At 37.2% G+C, this 26,131-nt stretch overlaps 3 protein-coding genes across 6 annotated transcripts in view; 1 reads left to right on the forward strand and 2 right to left on the reverse strand.

Annotated features, from left to right (window-relative positions):
- Nucleotides 1-5,302: 5,302 nt before the first annotated feature.
- CUNH12orf50 (chromosome unknown C12orf50 homolog) lies at nt 5,303-18,425 on the reverse strand. Its single transcript, XM_041409741.1, has 11 exons — nt 18,276-18,425; nt 16,371-16,494; nt 14,148-14,321; nt 12,864-12,941; nt 12,657-12,770; nt 11,268-11,387; nt 8,568-8,675; nt 8,144-8,341; nt 6,620-6,709; nt 5,973-6,064; nt 5,303-5,362 (listed from the first exon to the last, which is right to left on the reverse strand). Exons 1-11 carry the CDS (start codon nt 18,423-18,425, stop codon nt 5,303-5,305), a joined length of 1,308 nt encoding a protein of 435 aa, XP_041265675.1.
- Nucleotides 18,426-18,813: 388 nt separating this feature from the next.
- Nucleotides 18,814-25,250, forward strand: CUNH12orf29 (chromosome unknown C12orf29 homolog). Its single transcript, XM_041409883.1, has 7 exons — nt 18,814-18,953; nt 20,680-20,797; nt 21,421-21,516; nt 21,899-22,015; nt 22,367-22,561; nt 23,604-23,773; nt 24,313-25,250. The coding sequence occupies exons 1-7, from the start codon at nt 18,864-18,866 to the stop codon at nt 24,499-24,501; spliced, it is 975 nt and encodes a 324-aa protein (XP_041265817.1). The 5' UTR covers nt 18,814-18,863; the 3' UTR covers nt 24,502-25,250.
- CEP290 (centrosomal protein 290) overlaps nt 25,246-26,131 on the reverse strand; it is a 48,739-nt gene continuing 47,853 nt past the window's right edge. For all 4 annotated transcript variants that reach the window (XM_041409880.1, XM_041409877.1, XM_041409878.1 and 1 more), the window contains one exon: nt 25,246-26,033. In XM_041409880.1, coding sequence (XP_041265814.1) covers nt 25,848-26,033 — 186 coding nt within the window. In that variant the 3' untranslated portion in view covers nt 25,246-25,847. The remainder of the gene's footprint in view (nt 26,034-26,131) is intronic.

The following is a 26,131-nucleotide window of genomic DNA, read 5'->3' on the forward strand; positions in this document are numbered from 1 at the left end:
TCACACTGCCTTTTGCCAATAATATATTTGCAAAAAACCCTCTTTTTATTGTCCCCCAGTTCTGGCCAGCTTCATCCTGAAATGAGACTAACAGGCCTGTCATTTCTGATATCCTTCTTCTTGCCCTTCTTGAAAATCAGGACAGCATTTTCCAGCTTCCTGTCAGCTCGGACTTTTCCAGATTCCCAAGGCTGCTCAAAAATCTCAGGGCACTGTAGCTCCTTTGGTCCATCATCCATGTTGAAGACAGAAGCAAAGAATGCATTAAGCACCTCTGCCTTGTCTCTGTCCCTGTTTGTAAGATAACCATCCTCATCCTGTAATGCCATTATGTTATTTTCACACTGCCTTTTGCCAATAATATATTTGCAAAAAACCCTCTTTTTATTGTCCCCCAGTTCTGGCCAGCTTCATCTCCAACTGAACTTTGGCTATGCAATTTTTTTTCCCTACAGTGGCAAGCAGCATCTCTGTATTCTTCCCATGTCACCTGACCTGGCTTCCCCTGGGTGTACACCTTCTTTAATTTCCAAATGAAATTGGAAATTTTTCTTGGTTCAGCCAAGCTGGCCTTCTGCCTCATCTGCTTGACTTATGACACTTGGGAATTGCTTTCTCCTGGGATCTTAGAAGGTGATGTTTAAAAAGTGAGCAGCACCGATGAATGCCAGTACCAGCAAAAATATTTTCCCAGAGGATTTCACCCACTAATCCTCTGAGCAGACTCAAGGCAGTTCTTCTCATATACAAGAGCAGGGTTGATGTTTCCTCCCATCAAAAGATATTTTAATCTCAACAACTTTGTGGCTGCTGAAAGGAAGGATGCCTGAAAGGAAGAATTTCCTTTCAGGAAAGGGAATGAAATCTTGTGATTTCAATGAGGATCAATTAGGCAAGCTTCACTCCATATTCCTGCACTTCATGGCATCCCATTGGCTTTCCTTGTTTTTACATCATGTCAGGTTGGATTTTTTTTTTTTTTTTTGAAATTTAATTTTTTTAGTCCCTTCTCTGTCTCTTTGTTTCCCTTTCTTCACAGATTTTAGGGATTTCAAAGAGAATAATTTTGCAAATTTTAGTCCTTTTCACTGCACCCAATTTCATCTCAGTACAACTGGTTGTAGTCACTCCATTTCAAATTTATGTGATTTTTCAATTTCAATTTGATTAAAGAATTTTCTTTCAGTAGAAGGAATGAAATCTTGCGACTTCAATGAGGATCAGTCGGGCAAGCTTCAGTCTGTATTACCTTTCCAAATGGCCCTGTCAATTTAATATGTAATCTTGCTTAACATCCTTTTTTCTTAGGAAGTAAAAAAAGGAAAGAGGGAGTAGGATTTTAAGCATAATGGTTGTGCTCTCATCTGCCTCAAATCTTACATATCACAATAGCATGTTTCTATCATTATTTCTGCTTGTAAAATACCCCAAATATGAAATGAAAGGCGTTTAAAAACATCTAAAATGTTTCCAGACAGGAAAGATTAGAGGAGACTCTCAGTCTGGAACATCTCTTCTCAAAGACTTCTTAGTTTTCCTGAGAAGCTTCTGGTGAGAACTGTCCAGAACAGGAGATAACAGAAAACACCTTTTGGAAAGAGAAATAAGTAGGAAAGAGAAATTTGTGTAGAAAGAGAGATAAGTATGGTTATACCACCACTCTGTTTTATTAAAAAAAAAACAAAACAAAACAAAACAAAACAAAAAAAAAAAAAAAAAAAAAAAAAAACCTCCAACCATTTAGCAATTTTGAATGTGATGTAGTTCTCCCCCGAGCTCCCCCGAGTAAGAAGACTATTGTGGCCTTTTCCCTTTCCTCTGAATGTAAAGCCCCTGCAGAACACGGCGGGGAAGCTTTAGCTCCGGAGGGAGCGATCCAAGCCAAGGGAGGGTCCGGTCCCGCTGGGTGCTGTGCAAACCCATTCCTGGGGCTGCTCCGCCCCCGGGTGGCCCCGGGCACAGTCCAATAACTGACAGACTCGGTTGGTTTTTTAATAAATTTATATATTTACATAATGTATTGCTGTACAAGGGAGCTTTAGTCAGAAAATATCTTTATTGGGGAAAAATTTCAAAATCCTTCTTTTTGAACAATGTCTACAATTCCCAGGGACGTTTTACTCCATTTTTATTTTACAACAGCCAATATTTTTTTCTTGTTCAGGTGCTAACTTGAGATGGTCTTTCCTACCTTAATTAATAAACAGAATATTTAAAATATCAGCGCTGCTGAGATTCTGGGAGTCAATAGTATTAATTTAGCTATACAGGTTTGTTAAGGAATGCAGGATCTCAGACTGGAAGCTTTGCAAATTTCTATCAAAATACAGGTGGTAGCACTGTTATTCTATTTACTAAGGAAAATGATTCACCTAGATTATATGTCTGATGTGCTTTTAGAAGTACCATCTGGAAAAACATTAGCATATTTTAACATGTCTAGGGTCAAATCAACAAATCCCTTATTTCCCCTGGGCTTTTCAATTCAGCAGCAGATTATGGGCATGCATACTCAATACCAGAGCAAGTTCAACTCTGCTTCAGTGGCCCTCTGCCTCTGATCTTTGGCTCATTATCTCAGAGCTTATTTTCAACCGCTATAAGTGTAAATCAGTGGGGGATCTGTCACACAGTGATTATGTGGAAGTACAGAAATGCAATCAATCTTTAGGGCCTCACTGCATGAAATACTGAATATTCCCTGTTTTCTTTGGCTCCTCTCTGGGGCTTTAATGACAGAGAAAACCAGGCAAGATTAAAAAACATAACAGGGAATGTGTCTGTGATCTGGAAAACAAACAGGTTTATTATTTTAGAGAATCTTAGCGTCTTTGAAGCTGTGAAAGGGAAACCATAATTAAAGATTTGATCACACAAACCACTTGATCCCTTAATGTTCTTCTCATTTCTGCCAAGAGCAGCTAACACCTCACACGAACTGTAAATATCTTGCTGAGCCATATAATTAATGTGCAATTCTGAGATATTTTTGGGTATCTGTGAATTCCTGGGTTGAGCAAGTCATGACTAAAAGAACAGTATTTGTAATTTCTCTACAGGAAGCTCCAGTGAAAAGAGTACTGAAGCTGTGATTTCACAAAAACTGAGGATCAGCCCAGTATTACCCTCATGGCTACATCCTTTTCTTCCTGCATTTCCTTGTGTTTCTCTTGAGAAGAGTCTGACACTTAGCCCAACCATCTGCTGGGATATTCGCATCTTAAGATGCTGGAAAATTATTTTCATTTGGCTTTGGTTTGTTGAGTTGCTTTTTCAGGGTGGGGAAGTGGTTTAAATTGTATAAGGAGTGCCGTGTTCTTTATGATCCCAGTCAGAAAGGTGCTCAGATTCTATAAAAGACCGCTTAAGATCATGATTTTTTGAGACCACACTAAAAAGAAAAGGAAGATAAAATTAACCATGTGACCCTTCAGATGCTGGGAGCCCCAAGCCAAATGGGGCCTCTGACCACAACCCAGCACACCCTGCAGATTTCACCCATGGGAAATGACCCTATTTTGGTCACTTACAGGATTTTCCCAAAAAAGCCAACTCTATTCCTCATTTCTACTGTCAAGCAGAAAGGACATCCACCTGAGAACTTGCTGCTCTGCTAAATAAATGTGAGGCCCAGCAGGGAGTGTAATCACCTGTACTGAGCAGGAGCTGCTGATTTTCTCCTGTGAAACGGATCTGTGTGGCACAAGTCAGCAGGCAGCACATGCAGCACAGCACAGCCTGCACTTATATATCCACATAGTATTAACAATATTAAACACTTGCACAAATTAAATATTGAAATCCCTTTTAACGGAATGCTAAAATCAGACCAGCATTACAACATTTGCCCATGCCTATTTTTGGTCTTATCAAATTTAAGACTATTGGACAAATAGCAAATGTAACATTTATATTTCTTTTATGCAAAAAAAGGGAGTTAAAAGCCTTTATTGCAATATTAAAAAATAACTTGATACAACAGCCTTCTGAATTGAGATTTTAAATTGCCTCAGGCAGACAACACGTGAAATGTTGTCTCAAGGCAATTGTGCTACAATTTGAAACACCAATGTCTAATTAGAGGTGGAGGGAACATTTCCAACACACCTAGTGCTTGATTTTGAAAAGATGCTTCTTGTTTTGTACATTATTACTTAGGTAAAACAAATCCTCTAGGTTTTTCTACTCTTCTCTCAGTTAAGAACAGTGATGTATAACTGCATACTTGTCTATAATCAGTACAGTATGTTCTAACTCAAATGATTAAAAATTAAATTTCAAAATAAAATAAAAATTACATCACTTTTGAGATAATCAAGTAGAGCAGAGAAGCAAATGACTATATTTCTCATAGAGCAATAGAATTATTTCAGCTAGAAGTACCCTGGAATGTATCTGACCCAGCCTCATGTTCTAAGCAGTCACAGAAGAAAAGGCTCCAAGGTGGCAATATGCTTTCATTCTCACAGTTACAGGTGCCACCAAGATAATTACTGCATCCTAGAGTTACAGAAGGAAGTTTAAAGGGCTCTTTACAAAAACTGATGATGTTCTAAGGATGATCAAAGGCCAGGTAAATGCAAAAAACTGAAAAAACATCTGAGAAAAAGGTATGAAGTCATGTATGAAGTCATGTATATAATACTAATCACAGAGAGGTTTGTTTCCTCAGAAAGCAATATTAAAGTATGCTTCTTAACAGTCTTTATACAACTCTTCATATTTTAGTTTGAAATACATTTAAATACATATCTCAGTTAATTCTAAGTTTTCTTGTGAATTTCATTTAGTTCATAACACAGTTATGAACTGCTGCTCCATTAAAATAACAAAATCTCAAGATCAAATTCAGAGTGAGTCCCCAAACATGTGACAAAGCAGATAAACCATGTAGGAATCTGGCTTTTGTACCAGCAAACCACATTCTAGAATTCATTACACTATTGCTGTTTACATTAAAAGTCCTCTGAAACTGCTAAGTATAACTAATAGTATTTATTCATATTAGGAATTATGCCTTAAAAATCTATCAAATAAAATATGAGAAGACTCTGCTTAGGGATTTTTTCTCTATGAACTATTAGTCTATGATGTAGAGTCGTAGTCTCTAAAAATAACTTCAAGTGCCAAAATTTTATAGTAGATTAAACACAGTGGATATAGATCTTTATATGTCACCATGCAGAGCATACTTTTAAGAATTTTTAACCAGTTTTGAAACACTATAGTGTGCTTCCTTCCTTCACCTTCTTTTTGGAATTTGCAGTTTCTTCATCTTTGGATATCCAAGTTGATAATTTCCTTATTTCCCTTTAGATGTTTCTTTTTCTCCTTTTTTATTCACTTCCATGTCTTCTTTACTCTGCTGTCAAAACAGATATACACAAAATTCTGTGCATAATTTCTTAGAGTAAAACTACGTGCTCCTTCAGAAACAAGAAGTAAAATTTCAAGGTGAAACATGAGACAGAGGTTCTAATCTCAGCTTTCAAGGCAGTTGTAAAATGTATGCATGGTCTTTAGGGTATCTTGCAAACATTTTGTAGCCATGGCTTCAGACCTCAGCTGCTTATTGCTCAGCCATGGCTGAAGCTTCACAATCAATCCAGCACAGAAACAGATCAAATTCATATGGTTTCTACTGTGTTTGCCTGGTGCTAGAACCCAAAACTTGCCTTTTGTAGCACTTTAGAGTACGCACTTTGCTTTCATATAAGCATTATTGTTAAAAAAAAAAAAAAAAAAAAAAAAAAAAAAAAAAAAAAAAAGAAATCACAGGTTAGTTATTCAGGCAAAGGTACATGACTGAAAACAAATAAAACTATTAACTGCTCTTTCAGCTACTCAAAATTGATCAGAATCTTGCAGGTTTTGAATGAGGAAGTTTTACAAGCACTTTTACACTTTCTAGGTGGGCAGAGACATACCAATTCTCCTAAAAAAGCAGAATTGTAACCATTTTTATCAGTTACCTGAATGGTTATTTTAAATTTAGAGAATGGTTTTGCTTGTGGATTTCTTTTCCTCCAAGCTGGTGAATTAGAAGATCCTGAAGTATATTTGCCTGTAGGAAAAACATACACATTGTTTTCTAACTTCAGCCAAAATTTCAGGAAAGAGTCCCTTAGTCTGATATGTGAATTAAATATTGCATTGGCTGAAGTTTCAAGGAATGTATCAGATGAGTGAGATACCGCCTCTGAAACACAAGCTAGTGTTAAAGGCAGACTCGCTCTAGAACTTCAAAGATAATTTGCAGCATTGTAGCATTTCCATGAGGCTCATGTGATCTTCCAAAAGAAGAGATTCTGCTACCAACATCCTTGGTTTTAACCAAGGGAATGTTCCTGGGCTGAAGAGCTTCCCAAAGACATCAACAGCTTCTGTTTTATCCCTGCTTATGAAAGCCCTATATACAAGGTTATATTATGGCTTTTTGCTAGACATTTGATTGTGCCTCAGAATATGCTGCCTAATCACAAACAATTTTTTAAAATTTGATTAAAAATTAATATTATTAATATTTGTCATTTAATTCCATCTTAATGTGATTAATTAAAAACACTAATTTTGTAATAATCCTACAATTTTCAGTTTATACACAATGTGTAAATGTTACCATAGTTTTCTGTTTGTGTCCAAAATCTCCTATTGGTGTCAGGCTGATTCTTTTGTTTGGAGCCTTTCTGACCATAGGACTCAGGTACTGCTGGAAAGAAAGGCAGCAAAAATATGAATGATTGCTTTTACAAGAAAAATGCCAATTCCCATTTTTTCAAAAATGTTCTATCCTTTTTTAACCTGAAAATTTAATAAAATGTATTCCTCACATCACATAAATAATTTTCTCTCTATAATCTCTATACCACCTTGTCTACATTTAATGAAAGCAAATATTCAAAGAAAAAAGACAAAAGACACAACTATTTGTTCTGAAGACAAAGCACCAATGTTGGAATTTGTTACACTTTACTTTATTCACCTTAAAGTAGGCTTTACTCTGTCTGAAGGAGGTCCCTGTTATTAGAAATTAAGACAGGGAGGCACCTCAAAATGGAGAATGAATCCAGCTTAAGAGAGATGACTGAAACTGCCAAGATGAAATGACTTTTGATTTCTGATCATTTAAATTATTTACCACTAAATCTGTTGACAAAGTGACAAATGATAAAATAATCCAGAGAAACCATGAACAGAGAAACTGAAAATTCAAATAAAGCCCAAATGATGTACTAGATTGGGTGAGGCTATATATATTAGCAAGACAAAAATAAAGTGAAAGGTGTAATAAATCTGAAGCAGATTGCCAGAAAGAAAGATGCAAGACTCAGAATCCTACCTGTAGGCTTCTTGTCAAATTAATGACATAGCATGTACCATCAAAAAGACAGTAGAGTAAGATGAAGGAAAGTACCATCTTTTATGAGCAGCAGAAAGAATATATTCAGTCCTCTGTCCAGCATAATTAATGTGAAAAAAATAATACTAATGTTAAACACAAAGATTTACACTGCATTTAAATCGATAACAGAAGTATGAATATGACCCAAAACCTTGTTTATTCAAGACAAAAAATAATCCTAAATAATGAAAACGAATACAAATTCATAATCATGAAAACTCCAGTGAAATCCCAATTATGGAAATATATGCTGCAAAGCAAGCAGCATATTTCCTACTGGGAAAAATAGGGTTGAACAAGAAACATTTCTTGAGACATAACTGAAATTCTACTGCAAAACATACTTCTACTATAAGTAATTAGAATAAAATAAGAGCTTAAAGGTGGAGTTTTCAAGGTTTATTAAATATTTGAAAATAATAAATCCCATAAGACATGCTGTAAAAAGTGCGGATCACTATATTTGTGCACATGACCACTTCATTGCATCCATGAATTCCTGCTGTAAAGATGGATCAATTAATGTTCATGAATATTCTGTCTGACAAACTGTAAAGCTTTATAAATCTTTACATTTCTGTCTTTGGATATGGCTGAAATCTACTTGTGAAAATGATGCTTGATCAAATTTACTCATGCCTGTATTTAAGCATAAATAACTTATTATTCAGCTGCAGGGACCCAATTGAAAGCAGCACAATATAGACAGGCATTTTAAGAATTCTGAGTATAGGAACTCACCTGTAGGTCCACTGAATTTTGGTTTTTGAGTGACAGTCCGGTAGACGACATAAGCTGATCGTCGAGGTTCTGGAGAATTTAAATGAGTGTATCTTCCAGTGTCTCTCCCATATGGACTGGAAGAAGCAGTTTCATCCTCCTTACTTTGACCCCTTTGTTGATAGCCTGGTTTTCCTTTGGGGTCCGGAGTGTGAATTCCTAAAAGTGAAAATATAACCAAAAATGTTGTCCTATTATTCAAAATTTCACATAGTGCATGCAACTGGAGACCAAACAAGGTTAAAAAAATTTTCTTTGTAGATAGACAAATCCAAGTGTGGGTCGTCCATACTTGACACTAAGAACAGAAATTTACTAGATAGTGCTAAAACATCTCACAGTTTAGTAAACAGAAATGAATAAGCTGATGATTTTTTCCAAATACCTTTGCCAGTTACTGCATTAGCTGAATTTCTTCGCTCCTCAGAAATCCTTTTATTTTCCTTTACTTCCTTAAATTGGTGGTTCTTTACCAGTTCAGTGTAGCTTGTTTCTGAGGGATCAAAATAACATGTATTCACTTTTTGGAAAGCATAAGAAATGTTCATAGCCAAAAATACTGTGGTATTTTTATTTTATAATCTCCTAATATAAATAGGTCCCTTTGGGTGGAAGTTGGTTTCACATGTTAATTATTCTAAAAGTGCCATTCCCCAGAAGGAAAGCATAAGTGTCGGTATTTCCTGTAGCAGAAGAAATCTTGAAGAGCAACTCAAAAATTAACTCTAAATGCAAAAATCAGATCATCCTTTCTCTACACTAAATAGGTGTGGACCTCTGGAACTCCCATGGCTGAGCCCATGGACACCAACCCATGCACTTCAAAGGATGCCTGGCCGAACCGTCGATGACTTGTGCCTGTAGCATCTGGATACACCCTGGACACGTGCAGTGCATGAACACAACAAAACACTACAAGTGATGGAGATAAATTTGCAACAGCACTGGTTGCATACTGGCTGCCCACTTCAAACTACAAACTGAACTTGACAGGGAAAGTTGCATTGTAAAGTAACCACATTATTCTTCTCCTGGCCCTGCTACTCTTTGGGAAGATGGAGCTTTGTTCTCCCTTTTTTCCTGAAAAAGTAAAGAAGCACTTTTGGTTCCTCTTATTTCAGGCCAAAATGCGGCAGAAATGCTCTACTTCTGTCTCAGTTTCTGGGTTAGTTTAAAGACAAAACTCTGTCCTTTTTTCCCCTTTTATTCTAAAAAGGCAAAGAAATAACTGCATAACAATCTACTTACAGTAGCATTTTCTAAATTAACAAATATATTCTGGAACTCTCCTGTGAAAAGGATAAAACTTATCATTAAGTTACTTTGGTGTAGATATTTTAATTTGCTGTATGTGAGTTTTTGAAAAAAACACTCTATCACAAGTGTTACGCTTTTTCCTTAACTATATTTTTACTGGTTTTTTAAGTCCTGTGTTCTGTGACATACTACGTACAACCAAATTTGTTTTACTTGTCCAAAGTGGAAAGTGCACAGCATTCCCTATGATCTAATGTGAGCGTCAAAGTCTTTACTAACTCAGGGACTCATAACTGAATGTATCAGAGGATGTAAACTGGCCAAAAGAAGCAGAATGAAACCATAACATACAACAATTGCTGTCATCTCACAGTGAAAGAATTCACACTGTTAATGGAAATTTCACTTCAGATTGGTTTTACACAAAATATATAATGCTCACCACACTTGCAGAGGAACAAAAGTAATCTAATCTAAAAATTTGCCAATATATAATAATGAAGTACCTTTCACATTGGAATACTTTGATGCAATTAGTTCTTTTTCCCAAGTTAGTGCCTCAAATCTGTTCCCATCAACAAATGTGTTCCTCTGCATCACAGAAACACCACCTCCTGTAGGAAAGGAATTTCATAGTTATCTATACTTGAGAGCACCCTGAGAAAGGTGAACAATGCAATGAGTCTGTTTTTAAATGGCATGTTTTTAGCTGAAGTGAGTAGAAACCAAATAACTGATTTAATAAGGCCCACAAAAATTAGAGAAAATAGTCTGTTAAGCAGAACTGTTAAATAGTCTGTTAAAAGCTTTAAATACATATAATTGTGAACAGAGATTCAATTACTGAATTGTGGCTCAGTGGTAACTGTTTATACAGACATAAAGATTATCTAAAAAGAAAGATACTTTTGTACATAAAGGTGACAGGAAAATATGTAGAATGTAAGATTCATTTCTACTGTGCAATAGTTCTGGAACTAGAAGACACACACCACTTTGCTCCAAGCTAGAGCAAGCAGCCCTAGCATGGTATTGCACTACTTTGCATTTACAAACTAAGGGGAGAAAAAGAATACTACAATTACTACTAATTTTATCATTAATAAATATTTATGAAAAAAAAGGATTGAATATTACCAAGTATTAAGCAAATTCAAGGAGAATGGGGCATTCTTCAACTTTAATGACAAGATTCAACACTGAACTCAATTGGTCAAAAGAGTGTGTCTTCATTAAGGTCAACCAAGATTATGCAGAGGGATTGGATCCTGTTACACAAGTTTCAGGATTGCAGCTTTGCTACTTTTCTGTGTAGGATAACTGAAAAATACAAAGCTTATTCATCTTAACTAAGGATAGTCTCACAAAGGTAACAGTTTTTGAAAGCATTTTGACTTCAGACAGCCACAGAATATTCTGAGGTGGAAGGAACTCACAAGGATCATCAAGTCCAGCACTTAAATGAATGGCCTATACAGGGATCAAACCCATGTCCCTGGTGTTACTAGCACCGGGCTCTAGCCAATTCATCTGCATCTCTATGCCTGCTTTTTCATAACTCCACTGAACCCTTTCTTTCCCAAACTCAACTGCAATCTGCATAAAGGATTTTTTTCAGTGCAATCCTAAAATAAGCATAATACATAATCGTAAATAATGTTTATGATTCGTTGTTATAATTAATGGTTCAGCACGAGAAAGACTGTCTGAAACATAAAGAACATATAATAACTCAAATGCAAAATCGGGAAGTTTAATGCATGCATATTTAATTATTTTATTTACCACCTGACATCAGCAATGAGAAGCTGTTGCTACAGTATATTACCTCCATTGTCAAAGGATTTGTGATCAGTTCTGGGAATACTCTCTACTGATACTCTCCTTTCTGAATTCTCCTTTTCTTTTCTTGTATTATTAAATCTTGTAGGAATTGTGTTACCATCACCTGGGAAGGCAACAAAAAGAATGTTTAGCTGTGTGTAAGCACAGGTAATGGCACTGACATTCTCTTCCTCCCACCCCTATGAGCCATTGATTTAGTGTAATTTCTCTTAATCTCTCATTTCATAACCTTCTTTCTCTTTTATTAATTATTTGAATCCTGTCTAGTGTAACTGATTTCATCTTTCATGCTCTACAAGAAAACATCATAATTCATAGACTAAAGAAGACTATGGCTCCAAAGTAAAGACCTAGCTATAAATTACCTGCTTATTCATGAGCTTCTCACTACCCATGAATTATATTTATTAATCCTATGTAATAGAATTTATGGCATTTTCAAAATGCATGTCATGCCTGAAGCCTCAGAGAACTCAAATGAAAACTGTTTTAGAGAAACATATCAATCTGTATCTATTAATGCATCTAATGATAGATGACACTAAATAAAGACACTTCTTAAAAGATATGTTCACACATCTGTCACTGAGTCTCTCACCTATAGACTAAATATATCTATATATTTGTTAGAAAGAATTTAAGAAAACTATTTTAATATCAAACATTTCAAATTTAGAAATTAGAAGAGATTAGTAAATGAAAAACCATAAGAACTGGGGTAAATGTTTATAAATTTATATTCCTTTGACCTTAATTATGTTGGATAGTCCAGAATTCAAAACAAAGTGTAACTCTTTTGTTCTTCTCTTTGACAAGAAAATTGAAGGAGGCATTTAATCTAAATTTATTTCTAGAAAAGTTTGATTTAACAATACATTTTAACATCAAGACACCCAAGATAGTCAGCAGAGGTCATGAAGCACCTATGGAAAAGTGGCTCATCTCACCCTTAGGCACTGCCTGGTGATTCAATAAAAAGGAGATACATTGTCTCTCTTCATTTTCACCAGAGAGCCGAGATGAGAAATTTAAACTACATTCCTAACCTTAGGATTGTTAAAATTAGACTACATAAATCTTAATCACGAAATTATATGAAGTAATTATGTTGTGTATATCAGAAAAGACTGGGTTAATAGCCCATTTCTACCTTTTCTACCCACAGCTGATGCAGGTAATCAGCACTAGTGTGACTACATATATGGCAAATAAGAATTAAGTGTTTGTGTAATTTGCTGACAAATACAAATATGTTTCTGCAATATTTTATTTTCACTAAATTTAAAAAGCACGGAGGAAATCGTAATAGTTTCTCCCTGTTACAGCAGTTTTAGAAGTGATAAATTCAATCCAACCAAATCAAAATACTTGCCTTTCTGCAGGTTTTGTTCAGTAACTTCCAAGGGTAATAACTCATCTTGCCACAGTGAAGACACAGTTTTTGTTGACTGGTGTTTGTAAGGATTCTGAATTCCATAATACTCTCCTACACATGCCCCAAGAGGGAAAAAAAAAAGCCCTAAAGTTTACTGTATTGGAAGCATTGCTTTTAAGAAAGAATGATTAATTTCATATTTACCAGATTTATAGCATATATCCCTTATTGCTCTTTCCTCTTCAATATCTATAACAGTCTTAGACATCCAGTTAGAAACACCTGCAGGAAATATTTATAAAAGATTATAAGATAACTATACAAATACCTTAATTAATTCTTAATAATGAAATATGATAAGGACTTTACTTTTTGTCATTGATTATTTTAGGTTTTGACTGCAACCTGTGCTTCTGGACTGAAAAATTATTACTTAATATCAGGTATTTTCATGTACAATGGGATTGCAGTTAAAACACATTTTAAAAAGCAAACATTTGTTAATTCAACAGGATTCAAACATATCTCCAATATTCATTTTCAAAATAATCTTTCATTTATACCCACAAGGAAATCTGATTCAATGCGTCACCAGCGAGTGCTTGTCACAAAACCTTTGCCCAAAGTTACTACCTTGTAATGCGTGCTGGCACAGCTGGTGAAGTCAGTGCTCCAGATCTCTCGCAGTTAAGGCTATGAAGATTAGCAAAGCCTTACTTTCTGTATTGTTTAAGTGGCATATTCAGGCTGAAACCAAGTTAGGAAGCACTAGAAGGCTGGTCTACCAGCCATCCCAATGGGCAGTGGGAAAGTGAAAAGTGGGTTGGGGCAGCACAGCAAGTTGCTGGATGCATGTTTGAAAGTAGGTCATTCTTTCACTTTTTGCTCTCCAGGAATGTGGCATTTGTTCCATCCCTATGAGTCTCTTATCTCTAAGTGAGATACGGTCAATGGTTTAACAGTATTAACATATATGTGTATATATAAATGTAAAAACATTCAGTTAAACTACTGGAGAGTTTTGCACAAATTGTCTTTGCTAGCTTTAAGACTAACTTTCTCTAAAAAATGACTGCCTACAGAGTTTGGTAAATGAGCTGAAAAAATTACTTAAGTTAAAGTCACACAATTGTCTTTTGTAAAAAACTTGTGACTTCACCTTCACTGACAAATGCATACAGCCCTTGTTCAAAAATTTATTTCTCAGAAACAAAGTACCTCCTAAACTTGTAATTTCATCCCAAAATTTTGAAGAGTTTTTTATGGCCATTTGAATTGGATTGCAGGCTTTAGAAAATACTGCCTTGCTCACATCTGGTAACTACCAGTTCCAACATTTTAAAGATTAGCTGAAAACTATCTCAAAAAACTTTTCAACAACTCTTTTCTAAAAATTTCACGGTTATTACAATAAATCAGTTGTGAGGTACATTGCAAGAGCTGACAAAACCCCTACAACTTGCTTATAAAAGAAAAAAAACTGCTTACAGTTGTCTTCCTCATCATCATCCTCATCATCCTCTTCATCATCCTCTTCATCACTGAGGTTTATAATCAGTGGAGGATGAATTGGTACTAAAACATTGTCTTGATTTCTGAGTGAGTCCTGACGATGGGCTTGATGCAGAATGCCTCCTTGGACATCCTGTTTCAATGGGACATCTGCAGATAAGAACATTCAATTTCTTTTGTTAGAAGGAAACTAAAGTATCACAACCAGGCTGACAGCAGCAGGCATACTTCTGAAAACATTATCAAGATTAGGCATGATCTTGTGCAGAGGCTGGCAAGAGAGCACCTTCCACCTCCAGAAAGTATGAAAAACACAGGTGCCAGCTCCTCTGAACAGACACGGGCATTGATGAATACAGATTTTTGAAAAGAGGAACATTTTCCTCACTGCACTATTTTAAAAAGTTGCAAACATGCTGTATCAATCCCTACAGCATCCATTTTGAAGAATTCAGCAATGCTAAGCACATTTGAAGAGTTTTTTTATATCAAACTAAATCTCAACTCTCATTACTAGGACAAAATGTAGATTTTGTAAAGGAATGTGAAGTACACAAAAATAATTTACACTTAATAAGAAAAAAAAAATCAGGAAATACATTATTTATAAGGAATTTATATGTTAATTTCCTAAGAAATTTATCTAGACACATAATATTTTCAGCAAAATGGCTTTAGTACTGGGATAATACATTGCAAGAGCGAGGAAATACAATGAACTAAAAAGAAACATGATGAAAGATGGTGAGTCTATGGGTATTGTTCAAGCTGAACGATTTTCAACCACAGTTTTCTGTGCATTATATTAAAAATATTGAACTTTGATATATTTTCCAGTCTAAAAGAAAGTGTAGGCATTTTTCTATTATTCCAGTTGTTTTTATTCTTGTGCATCTCTTGCTTGCCTATCAGCAGCATATATATAATGTTAAACCTATTCTCATAACACGATTGCAAATTAGATTTGTTGTATCTCATGTAAGAGATGTGTAAGATACATCACTAACTTGATGGAGCATTTTTCAGTGTTCAGAACAGGCTATTTTTACCTCCATGTAGAATAAGTCAAATTAAACTTAAATTAGTTTAACAAGATTTTTAAGAAAAAAAAAATTGCAGGCTTAGTATCTGCAATGCTATTGTGGCATACACAGGCTTTGAACTTGTACATATTTCAGTAAAAAGTAAAAGGGTTTGGTCCGTTCTCCAGCTGTGATTGTTGGACATTGCCCTTGCACAGGACACCCTTGCCCACAGTGCCTTTTAGGTACAGTCTCAGACTTGCACCACTGCCAAAATGTGCCATGTAAGTGGGAGCTGTGCTGAAGGCAGTATGGGCACTTGGAAAAACAGCACTCCAGGTCTTGCCTTGATCCTGCGTGCTTAGTTAGGCTCCACATACCCGGATATGACAAGCTACATTTTCCTGGGACAATTTCAGGAACATGGTGACTTGGTCTCCTCACTCCTGCTTCTGACAGCTGTCTTTGTTGTTTGCCCTGGACTCTTACCCTGTTCCAGGTTCCAGCTGTCTACCAGGATTTCTGGTAGTCAAGAGCTCCTCTTAGAAACGGATGAGGAAAAAACTTGACTTGTAATGGAGTTTTTCACAAATAAGAGTGCTGCCTTACACACTATTACTGTACTTTAGTAATATTTAAGCTATGTTCAAGCCCCAGATTTTTATTCAAAACAACAAACTGGAAATACATCTGCACAAACAGCTCTGTAATCTGATGTTGTCTCTACAAGGGGCATCTCATCCATACATGTTGTGCTCTATCAACAGATATTGGTGTCCCTAGCAACCTCCTCCTCCCACCACACACATTGCTTTTGATTTCTCTTAAATTATTACCTGCATACTAACCATTTGAACTACTAGACAGATTTCATCTATCAGAAATTCAAGTTAAGCAACATTTTTATTCCATGGATCTCAGCAACGTAAATGTGACTTCATCTTTTATATCACTAATAGGTATGAAGATTCATAATATGACAGCTAAAATAATTCATGTGGCAATCCTATACAAATTCCTTTCTTTCCCTTAAACTTGCTGCGCTAGCAGATCATACTTGATTGATTCACCATGGTGCATTTCTTGACCTTACTATATATAACATAAGCACTGGAAGGACATTTTGTTTATTTCATTACTCTAATGAACAAATTGTTTAGAAAATATTTTTACTCACTGTTACTAGGTGGCAAATAAAGTCCATTTATATTACGGGGTTTTCTGTGAAAGAAGTCACAGCTTATCCTCCTGCAGCCTACGGGCTCTGTCTCCCAGAAACAGGAGAACTTGCTGTAGTTTTGCTGCAGGAGAAAACAGTTTTCAGGAGTTGTAAATATAACAATCAAAATGGAACAAAAGGATTACTACATGCTGTGTGAACGTAAGATTGAATATATGACAGTTCACACTGCTATAAACATATGGTCAGGACTTTATGGGACCACATTCTTATAGTTTACAACATTTCAAATTGTCTTTTACGACTTTTATCGTAAGTTCTGGGTCTAGGTCAAAAGTTACTGAGCTAAGTCAATGGTGTTTGGAGATGTAAAATTGTTTCTAGATTAGAACAGGGGTAAAAAAGTCTACTTAGTTTACTGGAGACTTTTCATAAGCTGGTGGGAAGGAAAAAAAAAATCTCTTAAGTCATTTAACTGACATGTGGCTGAGTTTACTTTTCTGTACAATGGAAAAATCAGATCAATCTCCAATGAAATGTGCTGTACAAGTGCAAATCTTGCCCTTGTACTGCCTTACTATTAAAGGACATGAATCTATGGGAAAACATGTGATAAGAAACAAAACCCAGAAAGATTCCCAACAAAAACTAAAAAAATTTGGGACTTGATGTTGGCACTACTGCTATTACACTGCTCGCACCATCTTCCAGCTTCAGCTGTTTTTAAAGATGACAAACAAAAACCTAATTGGAATAATAGACTGTCTACATAGATTTGTTTAATTATTGCTTCTTTACTCATACTCATACTGCTCCTGTCCCTCTATGGATCAATGTGGCACCAGCTAAAAAGTCTGTGCAATAGTGCAGAGACAGTACTTTCACAACACAAGTAATTTCTGTTAGTCATAAAATTGTTGTTCCACATCTCTGTCTCATCAGAGTTCAGATTTTAGCACCTGATCATCTCTGATGATGCAATTCACTTATCCTTATAACCTGAGGTATCTTTCTCAAATATATGATAAACTTGTAATGCCAAAGAGGTAAGGACTCATGAGATTTACCCTGAATATGTAAAATCAGGCTTATATCCTGGATGTGAATGACATCCCACCTGATAACTGTAAATGCCAGGTTGGGGATTATTTCAAAATGAGTTTCTGCGTATTTTTTTTAATGAAAACAAGGCCCTACTTGAAAATATTGGAATATTTGGAAGCAGGTTTCTCCCAGTTTCAGATATTAACAGCTATGTCTAAGAGCAGCATCTCCAAAAACTTTTGGATTGTAGTCAGTACAATTGGGCCCTCCCTGAGACACAAAGCCCATCTCCCAGGCTAACACCTAACTTCCCGACCCTTAAAAATAGATGGACTAACCAAGAGCCCTAAAACCATCCCTGGATTTTTACCAGGTGGAACTTAAGTACTTCTTTGAATTAAAGCTATCAGCAGGCAGGCAAATAATCTTATCCTGAAAGCAGTTTTCTTCCAAATGCCAAACCTTCAGATGACATAAAAGTCAGTGGATAGTGTAGCTAAAACAAAAAATAGTTGAAGGAAGCATGTGGTACCTTCTCCATGTGGCTGAACTGTTGAACTGAACGGAGAGCAGTTGTTAGCCAGGATGGAATGTTACATTTTAACAGTTGCCAACTGCTCTTCCAGCTTGGCACACCAGCATGATGCTGCTACATGACCCGTCCAGGCTGAACACTTCCTTTCTTTCTACTGCATCCAAGTAAAATATAGGATATCACATTGTTTCAAAGAGTCGCCCATTCTGGTGCTTTTTTAATGTGAAATTGAACAAACCAATTTAGCGAAGGTTAAATAATACCCAACTTGTTGCTGATGCAACTGTGGTCTTAAAAACAAATCTCTGATAACACAAAGATACCACAGCCTGCTGGGCAACAACAGTCAGAGGGAGGAGTGAGAATATGCGTGAGAAAAAGAACCCTTGGCCACCAAGGTCCGGGAAGAAGCGGGAGAAGCTGCTCCAGACGCCGGGGCAGAGATGTCTCCTGCAGCCCGCGGTGCAGGCCATGGTGAGGCAGCTGTGCCCCTGCAGCCCATGGAGATCCACGATGCAGCGGAGATGGCCCTGCAGCCTGTGCAGGGCCCCACGCCAGGGCAGGTGGGAGCACCCAAAGGAGGCTGTGACCCCATGAGTAGCCAGCGCTGGAGTAAGTTCCTGGCAGAACCTATAGACCCAGGAGTCCATAGGAGTCTACTCTCGCAGGAGCCGGCGTTGCAGAAAGCGCCGCTGCCCCCGGTCGGACCGGACCGGACCGGACCGGGCCGGGCCGGGGGAGCGAAGTCGCGGCGTCGCTAGGCCTATGTTGGACGGGAGGCAGCCCCGCCCCGCGCAGCAGCAGCGCCTCCGGCGGCGGCCGCGGCGGACTCCATTTCCCGTGGCGCAGCGCGGGCGGGCGGGCGCAGGCACGGCGGCGGCGGCGGGGGGCGCGGGCGGCCGGCCGGGGCCATGAGGCGGCGGGGCGCGGTGCAGCGCAAGGTGCCGTGTCTGTTCGTCACCGAGGTGAAGGACGAGCCCTCGGCCAAGCGGGAGCGACAGGTGGCTGGGGCAGCACCGGGCCGGGAGGACGGGGGCCAGGCGGGTGGGGCTGGGCCCGTGCCCGAGCCCAGGGGAAATCGCTGGGCCGCGGCTTGCAACGGCACGGACCGTGTCAGAGCCCTAGCCACGGCCGAGTGGCGAGAAGGTCGGCTGCAGATTTAAGAAAACCTCACGGGAGAGGTTGGCATAGGGTTCTCCCGCTAAAATGCGGGGAGGAAGGCCCGTGTGAGTGCCGTGTCAGCTCAGCCCCACGCTTTTCCCGACAAGCGCGTACAGGTGTTCACCCTGATGCTGTGTTTGCTTTTTCTAAGTGAAGGTAGCTCCAGCATGACCACATGGGGAGCCTGTGTGAACCAATCCTGCCATTGCCGCCTGTGAGCCTCGTAGGAAGAAAAATGAGGCTGTGAGATGTGGACAAACTGGGGCAGCACACTCACCTGTCTAGCTGCAGATCTCCTGCTTGTGTTCCCTGATTTTAGTAGCAGCTGTGTAGTGAGAGCGAATGCAGCTGTGGGTGACCTTCTCCCCTTGGTGGTTGGTTTCTGCATGAAAGAGCTGAAATGATTGCCAAAACAACAGTAACATAATTGTTCAACTCAGAGTTAAACCATCTCAATAATGGTAATATAAGGGTACCTCCCTATGCTGGTGTTTCTTCGCACAGTAAAACCTAACAGGGTAATAGATCTGGAACTGGCATGTGCTGTTTTTGTTTGGCTTGTTCTGGCTTGGATTTTTTGTATTTTTTTGTTGTTGCTGTGATTTGTTTTTTGTTTTGGTTTTTAAAGTTCAGGCAAGGATAAAACGTGGTTATGACTGGTAGGGAAGAAAGGGCGTGGTCATGGTGGTAAAACCTATGGGAATGTTTTGTCACGACCCTGAAATTTTTAATGTAATTTTCATATATGCTGTTTGTTATGGTTACACATCTTATAACGTGAAACAGTCGTGTCATGTAACACAGGTTCTCATTTTATGAATTCCACATTCTGTTTCAAGACTTCTGCCAGACAAGGACTTGCTCTGTGTTTTGCTAGCAGAGAGAGTCCAGATTAAAAGACAAAGCTGACTGGGCAGAGAAGAGGGAGGCATGATGATTATAGAGACAAAGAATTGAGTCCAAACACAACTGATTGCATGTTTGCAGTGAAACTGTTAGAGAAGCTGTACAGAAGTCCTAGAAATTTGTACTAGTTGGCTGTTTAAGATCCACAGATCATGTATTTCTTTGCTCTTTTGAAGCACAAAAGCGTTTAACTGACCTTGCTGATACCAAGTGTTTAATACCAGATGCTTTTGCTACCTTGCAAAAGCACGCCTGCTCTGTGTATTGCACTAACATGGTGCTATTGACTTCCGTCTCCAAACTGAAAGCTGGGGAGAGCTAGTCATGAGGAATTTCTATTGCCACCCTAATGCAGGAAGGTGGATCTTGAAATGCTGCTGTGTTGGACTGGAACCTTTCTAGTTTATTTGCCCTGTTTAAAGTGGAAAGCAAAATCATCTCTAAATAATAACCAAGAATGGGAAAGAGGGAGAGACTTTAGAAACAGATTGCCCTAGTTTTTCTGTCTTAGAGTACTTTGCAAACTATCAAGTTTTGAAGAAACTGTTAGAAATCAGCCCTATAATACTTAAAGAGCTGGATTTGTAGAGGTCAGCTGTAAAAGGAGCAAGAATCTGTATGAGAGCAAGGCAGTAACGTAGCCACTTGTCTTCTTTTCAGCCATTTAAAGTTTTGGCAACTGACACTATAACTGGAAAGGCATTAGAGGCAGATGTACACAATGCAGTTCCTACTGAAAAAGTGGATGGAACCTGCTGCTATGTAACAACATATAAAGGTAATGAGGAAGATCCATTTGCAGATTTCTCATCTGACTAGAACTCATGTTACTAAGTTTTCACTTTTTTGTATGATTTATTTACAGCTGTTGTGAATTCAAGTGTCATAAAGCATCTTCACCACAAAGTAATAGTTACCATAGACTTAGAAGGTGTTTCTAAAGTTGTTCTAGCATTTACTCTCCAAAATACATGAAGTATGACTTAAGTGAATGTGAACATCCAGGAACTATTCTTGTTTTTAAACTTCCTATTAGTAAATCTTCCTTGCAAAATGGGTCATGTATAATAGAGTGTCTAATTTCCTTGGGGAAGATTTATAGAAGTACAGAGGTTGGGAGGAAATGAGAAGACTGGTTCAGTGACTCGCTGGGGCTCATGCCTTCACCTGCAGTTGTATGTAAACTCTGTATTATGCTAGGCGGGACTGTACGCAGAATCTAAAATAGATTCGGAAATTCACATAGTGTACTTTGAAATTAAAGAGTGGATGGCTTTGCCTATAAAATTTCTCTAGTGACAAATGGGAATTCCTGTCTTGCCTGTTCTGTAGTTGATTTCAGTACTCTGCAGGGTATGGTCACCTCAGTAAAGTGACGGTTTTGTCTTTGGAAACTCCTAGGACAACCCTACCTATGGGCCAGGTTGGATCGAAAACCCTCCAAACAAGGTGAAAAAAGGTTTAAACGATTCTTGTACTCATTGGAAGATTGCAAAGGTTAGTGAAAATGTCTTTCTTTTTGACAATGTAAGTTATCCAGGTAGAAAAACAACTAGGCTAACAAATAATCAGTTATCCCGCTCCAGTTTTTTTAACATCACCCTTTACATTGAAGAGCTTTAAACTTGAATAGGTAGCTAAATTTTTAATCCGAATTTTTTAACTTTTAAACTTCTTAAAGGCTAAAGGCATCTTTAAACTATCCTAATGGTAAACCACTTGAGTGTGACAGATGTTGGTGTTTGTACAAAGTAACTGGGACTACTGTCTGTAAAACAAGGTTTAGATCAATCTTATTTTGATAATTGCATTGACAGACAACTAAAGCAAAGTTGGTTAACAGTTTACCAAAAATGAAGTGTTGCATTTATGTGTCTAGAATTTGTTTGGAATATTGAAGAGGATTTCAAGCCTGTTCCGGATACCTGGATTCCAGCGAAGGACATAGAGTTCTCTAATGGCAATCCTTTGCCCGATGAAAATGGACATATGCCAGGTACCTATGATGCAGCACAGGTAAAACTGGGGAAAGGTGTGTGTGAATTTCTGATTAATTCCAGAGTTAAAAATAATAGTTATCATATTCAGAAAAAATTGGAACATCATTCATTGACTATCCAGAAAGGCTTTGTTCTTGTGACACATGGAAATAATTGCAGTTTGCTGTACAAACTTACAGGCCTTCAGCTGAAGGCATAATTGTCATATTTGCATTCTTCTAAGACACAAGTTTTTACTCTTTCTGTTTGTAGTTAACTGTAGGGTTTTTTTTTAATGCCTGTAACAGCTTCTAGTATGCATTTATTAACTTCTGCTATTTACTTTGGTAAAATGTGTTTTCTGATAGGTTGGGTGCCCGTGGAGAAGAACAGTAAGCAGTATTGCTGGCACTCATCTGTTATAAATTATGAGGCTGGAGTAGCACTGGTATTGAAACACCATGCTGACCCAGGGCTGCTGGAAATCAGTCCCGTGCCATTATCGGAAATTTTAGAACAAACATTGGAGCTTATTGGAACTAATATCAATGCAAATCCATATGGTAAGTTTATATGGTCTGTTCTTTTTTTCTTAAGTGGTATTTTTGAGTGAAATCAATGCATTTTCTTTGTGTAAGTTTTTTTAAAAGCGTTTTCCAGTAGCAACCTTCTTAGAAAGGAGAGAAAGGCTGAAGAAACTGTCACCCAAAAATACTCACCTTAGAAAGCTGAGTTGTCATGGGACTAGTTATGTCTATTAAACCTGAGTTACTATAAAAATGCATTGCTTTTGTCTTTCAAAAAATATTTTAACTGGATAAACTATTGTAAATATTACTGTTAAAATACTAGTATAATTTTTAAAGTTTGTTTTGAATTGAAGTAGAAAACTTTATTCAGCCATGTTTTTGGAGCCCCACAAGTTGCAGTTTTTAAATGATACAACAGGCATTTTTTAAGGAAATGTAATACAGGCTAAATTTCAGTTGTGGCTTCTTCCTTTAAAGGCCTTATAATGAGAAACCAATTACATACGAGCACAAGCGAGTTCTAACTTCTGTGCTTTGCTGTTAGGATAACTTGCAAGGATGGATAGGAAAAATAATCCTACCTGGTCCTAAGCATTTCCTCAGTATGTACCAGAATTGCAACAAAAAGTTCTAATAGCTGCCTTCTTAAATGAAGATTTATGTTAACAGGAAAAGGCAATGCAGTTTTTAACAGCCCAGTTTTAAGTAGTCATGAAAAGATATGGCAGATTTTCAGGAACTAAGGTATTTGTACCATTGATCGTGATCTGAAGTGTGAAGGATTTAGCTGGTGTGGTGACTGAGGAGGTGACCACAATGGAAAAACAGACGACAGTATAAATCTATGTAATGTTTATTTTATACAAAAGAGGAGGAGGTTTTAATAAATATTAATTAAAATGTGAGGAGAGACAGCTGCATTTGGTACTTAAAAATTTAATTAACTGTTCTGTTAAAGGCAGGACAATATCATAGTATCTAACAGAAGTTTACAGAGTGCTTTTAAGATGTCTGCAATAACAAAAGTGAAGAAACACAGTAACGAGAAGGAAGGTATTTGTTTCTTTAAACATAGGATTGGGAAGCAAGAAGCACCCTGTACATCTTCTGGTCCCACATGGAGCATTTGAAATAAAGAATCCACCTGCCTTGAAGCAAAATGACATACTCTCTTGGTTTGAAAGCTGTACGGAGGGTAAAGTTGAAGGAATTGTGTGGCACTGCCATGATGGGTGCTTAATCAAGGTGAGTATGTAGATGGACACATGGAAAGCACTGTAAGAATTCCTAAAATGTGATGTACTGTATTAATTTTTTGTCTTTTTTTCCAAATTCTTTAATAGTAATGTTCTCCAACCAATGAGATGACAGTACAATTAGTAAAGCCGCTGAATCACTACAATGACTATGTAACATATTGAACTTTTTCATTCCCAACATGCTTATGAAGTAATTGAGAACATATTTTCTTGCCTCTCTTTATAGAAATCATTAGTTTTAAAGCTTAACTCCTCTATTTAAAAATTAAGTTCTCGTAATGTTGACTAATAGAACAAGTATTATTAATAAGAATGCGATTTCTGAAACTGTGGAGGACACCTTGGTTCTGGTTTGCCTTTTGCGCTTTGTTGTTGTTCACGTTATAGAGATAACTTATTAATGGTTTTAAGTGCCCTGATGCAGAGGATCCTAGAATCCACAGACACCCACGCGCTTCCCAAGCTGGGAATTTTTGCATTACTCTATCAAAATGGCTGAACTGACCTTCATTCCTTTTCTTATAGCTCCATCGCCATCATCTTGGTTTACCTTGGCCACTTGCAGACACGTACCTGAATTCTCAGCCTGTTGTAATTTCTTTTAATGGAACTAAATGTGACTATGACTTTGAACCAAAGAGTTTGTTTCACCGTTTTTCAATGTTGGATGGACAAAGATTTGACCGACTCAAAGATATCAAGTTAGATGCTTGAAATTATTATTTTTTTTAAGTTAATTGTTATATGTCCTGCATTCCTTTTACTTGTGTCTATCACAAAATTTTTCATGAATACTCTTCTAGCTTAGGCAACAGCCCAGGTACTACCGTATCATTTTAAGTTTGTCCTAAATGACTAAATAACAGAGATATGACAGCCAGAGCAGAGATCTAACTTCTAGCATGTTTATTTTATGAAAAATCCTTAACTTCTGAACACATTCCTGGAAACTGTTAGCATTAAGTGTAGGAAGTATGTTTTCTACCACTGGCTGGTCCTAAAAGCTTTACTAATGAATGCGATCAACTGGGAAAGTTACATAGATTGTGTTTCTACAAATGTAATTATTATGACACTGTTGTATGTAGGTTTGAGACTTAGCATCAAGCTTCTTAACTGTAAAAAGACATATTTCAGTTGGGACCAGAATTAGTCCTAAATTTTTTAAAAATTTGTAACAGTTTCTTACAGGGGAAAACTTCCTGGTATCATTTAACTGTACATCTGCAGCATTATTTAAAAACCCAGTTAACCTATATCCTACAGGCACTTGCACTATTTTGGGACAAAAAGAGTAAATAATAGAAAATACTCTAGTTTTATTTTGGAGAGCCTAATAAGTGGAGAGAGACATGACTTGGCTTAGTAATTCCTATTTACAACTGTGTCTCAATTGGGAAACTTCATCACAGGCATATTAAGTAAGATAAGATATATAAATAATAAAGGTGAGACTGAATGATCATTTGAGTTGGCTTTATTTCATCTCTGCTATAAAACTATACATCCAGCAATATAAAATAAACAAAATGAAAAATCAATTATGTACAAAAATACCAGTGGTTTGTCTGAAATACTATAGCTTCATTTTCAGTTCTTTGTTCTTGGATTTTTTAACATTGAGGTAAAAATAACCAGGAATGTAAGAACAGGCATCCAGTACACTCACCCTGAGTTCAGAGTTAAACATTATGGTTGCACATGACAACAAGAGCAAATTACATAATCTTACTGATCTGGGATTTAGCATACTTAGTATGCTGACAGTTTAAAGGTTTATTAATTTTTAAAAGAAGCCCAAAGTTGCAATTTCACCTGACACCTTATTATCCAAATTAACTATTTTGAATAAAAATAGATTATTGCACAAGAGCTGGGAGAGATAAAACTTGCTTTTGTTTTGACTGTTGTATATAAATACTGACAATTAACTGTTGAATAATCCAATTCTGCCCTCTTAGGTGTGTGCAGATTAACATAACTTTAAGAGACTTGTATAATTCCAAGAGAAACAGACAGTTTTATTTTTTGTATCAATGATGAGGATACGAAACGCTACCCTAATCAACAGAAATATTGCCTGGACTATCCTGAAGGCCAAACTCTTCACAAAGCTGGTTCAATCTCTCTTCCAAGATAATATTTTTTTTTACTTCTTCCTTGTAGTTATATTTTAGATCCTCAAGTTCTTCAAAAAAGGAAGGATTATAGGTCTCTAGTTCTCTTCTCAGCTCTTTTGTCTCTTCCTATTGAAAAGAATGAAGGAGTACCAACTTTATCCAGAACTTTGCTAATACCACACAACACCTTTTTTGCCTTTTTCTTGAGGTATTATATGATAAAG

The sequence above is a fragment of the Onychostruthus taczanowskii genome, unplaced genomic scaffold (assembly GCF_017590055.1).
Source record: "Onychostruthus taczanowskii isolate IOZ18803 unplaced genomic scaffold, ASM1759005v1 scaffold31, whole genome shotgun sequence".
NCBI lineage: Eukaryota > Metazoa > Chordata > Aves > Passeriformes > Passeridae > Onychostruthus > Onychostruthus taczanowskii.

What these genes read in the sequence shown, in the direction of transcription:
- CUNH12orf29 (XM_041409883.1), top strand. Translation starts at nt 18,864, where the DNA reads ATGAGGCGGCGGGGCGCGGTGCAGCGCAAGGTGCCGTGTCTGTTCGTC. An exon ending in TATCAATGCAAATCCATATG is followed by an intron (nt 22,562 to 23,603) that starts GTAAGTTTATAT and finishes CTTTAAACATAG; the next exon opens with GATTGGGAAGCAAGAAGCAC. An exon ending in ATGATGGGTGCTTAATCAAG is followed by an intron (nt 23,774 to 24,312) that starts GTGAGTATGTAG and finishes CTTTTCTTATAG; the next exon opens with CTCCATCGCCATCATCTTGG.
- CUNH12orf50 (XM_041409741.1), bottom strand. Translation starts at nt 18,425, where the DNA reads ATGGCCTGCACCGCGGGCTGCAGGAGACATCTCTGCCCCGGCGTCTGG. An exon ending in CAAATCCTTTGACAATGGAG is followed by an intron (nt 8,676 to 11,267) that starts GTAATATACTGT and finishes TTGATCCCTCAG; the next exon opens with AAACAAGCTACACTGAACTG. An exon ending in AATTTAAAATAACCATTCAG is followed by an intron (nt 5,363 to 5,972) that starts GTAACTGATAAA and finishes TTTTGACAGCAG; the next exon opens with AGTAAAGAAGACATGGAAGT.